The 4,953-nt window shown below is 41.4% G+C and overlaps 1 protein-coding gene across 1 annotated transcript in view; it reads left to right on the forward strand.

Moving 5' to 3' along the window:
- Positions 1–1,231, forward strand: part of LOC125957053 (neuropeptides capa receptor-like) — a 3,642-nt gene extending 2,411 nt beyond the window's left edge. Inside the window, exons 4-7 of the mRNA XM_049689455.1 lie at positions 1–17; positions 103–212; positions 330–412; positions 722–1,231. The exon at positions 1–17 is cut by the window's left edge and continues 99 nt beyond it. Coding sequence (XP_049545412.1) covers positions 1–17; positions 103–212; positions 330–412; positions 722–867 — 356 coding nt within the window. The 3' untranslated portion in view covers positions 868–1,231. The remainder of the gene's footprint in view (positions 18–102; positions 213–329; positions 413–721) is intronic.
- The last annotated feature ends 3,722 nt before the right edge of the window (positions 1,232–4,953 follow it).

Raw genomic sequence — 4,953 nt, forward strand, 5'->3', positions numbered from 1 at the left:
TCCGTGCATTTGTCGAGGTTGGTATTAAACGCCGTTTAGACAATGTTACATATGTTTTCATGAAACGTGCACGCTTTCGTCTTCTACATGCTCACGCTCTAGACAGGACATTCTTATCTTACCATATTGGTGCAGTATTATTGTTATCTATTTTTCATAACAAATTTCGGGATCAACTTTATTCTGTACTGCATTAGCGGACAGAACTTTCGGTAAGTGTAGAGGAGCGGAAAGCATATTGAAACTCTTTCAAATCCGTTTTGCAAGAGTTGTGCAAGAGTTTGCATGTTCTTGATTTACAGATGCATTCGTATGTTCTTGATTTACAGGAAAGCTGTGATAGCAATGTTCCGTCGCCATCAGCAAAGTAAAATAAATCAGGAACCAATGAGTGGCTGCGGTACGCAATCAGGTATTATGTAGCAAAGGGTACGGCGGATTCATTATGTTGTGGTTCCTGCAAAAACTGTTTGGCTAGTTTTTCTTATTTTGGCTAGAGCTTGGTATGCGTGCCTGATTTTGAGTTGACCATGTTTTGTTGCAACAACGTATTACTAATTATGCTATCGTTATCTAGAACTGCTGTTAATGAACGTTGTTTTTTTTATCTTTTATATTAGTTACATTATGAATGGTCAAAAAAATAGTTCCATAAAAAATAGTTTTATAGCCATTCGTTTGGACTTTCATTTTAACCCGGCATGTTTGTTTACTTTTTCAGAACTATTACGAGCATACGGGCACATAGCGTTAAGGCGTGCAAGTACGCCGATGCTATCCACGACAACAACTACTACAACGAATCGTACAAATGAACCATTTCCCTGGAGGGAAATTAACGATCCACATGCCTTGGATTATACCTGAACTATGGAGACGCATCCTTTAGGCGAAGAACAATAATTGACCATGCTTGAAATTGCCGAAAAAAACGCAACAAAGTTTAAGTGTATGTTCCGATGTATAAAACCTTGAGATGTCTCGGTAGCAGATACATGAATCTTTTAGGCTAGGTAAAAATAGGGAAGAATTGTGATTCTTTTGCTTTAAACCCATCATATTTTAACTCATTATTCAACTACTTAATATGAATGAATTCCACGCTCTGATTTTGGCAACATGGTTGTGGTAGTCAGATTTACCATTTTTGGCTTTGATTGCCGGTTGTAAAAGCAAAAGAAATAGATGCTCGTTATGAGAGCATGTTGATTACGTTTTAATAAATAAGTTTTATAATCCTATACGTGGGTTCATTAACGACTGTCCCATTGTTGTTATGTTTCCGAGTCCATAAGGAGGAACTGGAGCCGTTTGTAAGAAGAACGTTCCACGAATACTAAAACGGTACAACATAATGTTTTTTGTAGTCTAAAGCAAGCTAGGAAATCAATTCTGTCGATATAATTACCCTGTGTCCATTTCTCCGCCCATCGCGATGGAAAAATTGGTAGACACCGGTAAGCATCCTGAAGGATGACCTATTGGAGTCTGTTGTATGTTACACTGGCCAGCTATAAAATTGTACGGCAGTAAGATCGATTCAGCAAAGAACCCTGTAGAACGGTAATGACTGCAAGCATCTACAAGATATAGAGAACGGTTCAATTGTCGCAGAAATCTTACGAGCTTCAGCCAAACCATGTCTTACGCAGTGTCAACAAATCGAGAGTTTCACACCCCGGTTGTGGAGATAAGCCACCATTGGGAAAGAAATCAATATGTCCTCTCAGCACGAGCTCTCCGAGAACGGATCCATCCGTGTGAATTACATCTACCAACTGAGCTGCAGTTGGGGCGACGGCGTCGCGTGAATGTGGCTGGAACAGAGGACCGGCTGGATCGAGCGCAGTGATTCGAGCCAATTTTCCGGCGAAGTAGCGACCAACATTGCCAGCCACGTGTGCTCCTAGGCTGTGGCCAATAATGTGTACCTGGTTGTAGCCGATAGCAAATCGATCCATAAACATAGCTAAAATGCTGGCAATACGAAATCCCACGGGTAACACCAGCTTTCGTGCTGTGGGGTATAACTGTGCTGAAACGTTTGACCAGTCTGCAACCAGAAGATTACAGTCGTTGCGTATCAGATAGGCATTCTGCACTGGGCGCGTTGCTATATGATCACGAGCAGCGTTCCAGCCATGAATTAGCACCTTAAGCTGCTTTTGCGGCTGCACCACTAGAGAACTGTGGATGTCTTCTTTGGTAACAACCTGAGTGGTTTCTCTAAAAAAAAACAAACAAACCAAATATTAATTTGACTAACGATTCGTAATCACCATCGACCACAGGACGTTCCACGATGTGTAGAAATAGAGTTTTGTTTCATCCATTTCTTTCTGGTACTGCGATAACAATGTGGTACTAAATACTTGTTCCTTTGCCACGATGAAGATAAAAAGAAAATTTCCAACCAACTCCATTTCGATGTGATCAACTATGAGACTAGAAATGCAATGACGATGCGTTGAACTTTCAAGCATTGCTGGTCGTTGAAGGAAAACACCGTAATCGTTTTTCCGTGCTATTGGTACCTTGCGATTGAGCGGCTCATTACATTGATGCTCAAATTGCTGTAATTATTTGAATTATAAAATAAATGATCACTTTCGATCTATTAGGCGATACGCGTCGTACCTATATGATACCGTAAAAGATAATCAACTTCGCATTCAGCATTGCAATTGCATTCTTTTCTGTTATAAGCTGATAAAGTAAAAGTTTCTGGAAAAACCGAATAATGCTGATTGAGTTGCCGCAAGATGCATAAAACTCTTCGGCAATGTCAACTGCGCGACACTGAGCTGTTTTTCTCTTGTCGTGCCAACTTGTTTAAACAATGGCCATATGTTGCCCTAGTTTTGTTTGTTTTGGTTGTTGTTCACCAACGAAAAATGCGGCTTTTTTGGCAAATCGAGACCGCAGGACCGTTGCCATCGTTTAGTTTGTGTAGTGTTCTTGCTCCAACATGAAACGAGCGCTTCTGTCGATCCTGCTGGTGGTGGCGTACCGCGTTGGTTTGGGCGATGGTTCTTTCTCACTTTTAACCGAACCTCGTCAAACCTGCTCCGATTTCGACATATTTTCACAAAAATTGGTATCAATGAAGACACAAATCGAAAATCTGCCTACGGGAGATCCGCTGGTGAAACTACGATCAGATCTTGTTAACCTGTTGGCTTCGACGAAAACCTATAAATCGTGTGATGATATTGGACCAACGAGCCCTCCGGGTTTGTATCGAATTCAGGATGGAAATGACTATCCGATGTACTACTATTGTGAAACAGTACAAGATGGTGGAAGATGGACCGTGATACAACAGCGGACGAGCAACGTACTCAACTTTACTCGCAGTTTCAACGAATACGTAGACGGATTCGGACACACAAGTGGAGACTTTTGGCTCGGACTGACGCGCATCCAAAAAATTACTTCCCAAACTCAGTACGAACTGCTTATAAAGATGTCTGCCTTCGATGGTACATCTGCAACGGCTAGGTATAGCTATTTCAAGATGAACGATGTAAACGATCTGTTCAAGATCACGTCGTTAGGAAACTATACAGGGACTGCAGGAGATTCCTTGTCTGTGTCACTGAACAGACAGTTCTCCGCCTACAACAAAGACACTGATGCATCACTGACTTCCAACTGTGCAAGTCTTTTTGGTGGTGGATGGTGGCTTAATAACTGCGGCGATAGGTTCGTTTCAGATCATTTTCCATAAATGAAATGGCCAATTTGTAATAATGTAACAAATGATTGTCGTTTCAGCAATCTGAATGGATACTATCGGGGTTCGGTTCCAACAGCAGCTCCCAGAACAGCAATGATTTGGGCAGGCTTCAAGGGGCTTTCACAATCACTGAAGAATTCTACAATGCTCATTCGTAAATTTATTCCTTAAACACCGCATTGCAATGAAAGAATGTATGTCAGTAAATAAATGTTTCCGTGATATGAGCAGAAATGATGTTGAATTTACTTTTTACCATCGTATACTACCGTTAATGAGATTGGATTCGACGGGACATCCTAGACTTTACGTTCTGATCATTTCTGTCGTTTCTGTGCGATTTTTTTTTCTACATATCACGTTAGGTTTGGATGGTAATGGCATTTTTCGGACTTTTCATTGAACAATGAGCAAACAGAGAGGATCTGATTTTTGCAAGTCTCAATCAAGGCGATTCATTCCGTTTATTCGTCACAATTTCTAGGGTAATTTGCGAATCATCATTTTCGCACCCTTAAGCGAATAGTTTTGTGTTCTGAATTGCATCCATGTAACTCCTTTGGCATATTGCGAAGTGGTGCCATTTAGATACTGTCCGTTGAGATTGCTGTGTAAGTGGAGTATAGAAAGTGGAGGATGTGAATAGCAGATGCAGGATTGAAATAGAATAATATAACATACCTGTCGTGGCAGTTTGAATACCACCATGCGCCAGTGTACTGTACGGCGCAGCTTGTAGGAAAAATATCATTATCCCTGTCCAAAGTGCTGAAAGCCATGTTTAAGCATCTGCGCATTGCATCCCCTGCAGTTCCAGAGTAAGTTCCCAAAATATTCAACCGATACAGATCTGACTCGTCGCTGATCTGGAATGCATCGTATCGGGCGTAAGCAGTTATTCCATTGAAGTCCTCCAAAATAACGACCAATTCGTGAGGAGCTAAATTTGTTACGCGGTATAGAGTGTCGAGACCCCCCCAAAACTCGCCAGAGGACATCTCGCCAAAGCCATTTTTATAAGAGGCCCAATCACGATAGAAATTGGTTTGTCCATTGAATCTCCGTTGAAACACTTGCCAACCTCCGCCGTTATAATCCATATCGCAGTAAACATAATAAGGTTGTCTAAACTCGCCGCTCATCAGATAAAGTCCCGATGAAGAATTTTTCGGCACATCTGAACACGTTTTGTATGCAGTAGGTTGCTGAACCGT

The sequence above is a fragment of the Anopheles darlingi genome, chromosome 3 (assembly GCF_943734745.1).
Source record: "Anopheles darlingi chromosome 3, idAnoDarlMG_H_01, whole genome shotgun sequence".
Lineage (NCBI taxonomy): Eukaryota > Metazoa > Arthropoda > Insecta > Diptera > Culicidae > Anopheles > Anopheles darlingi.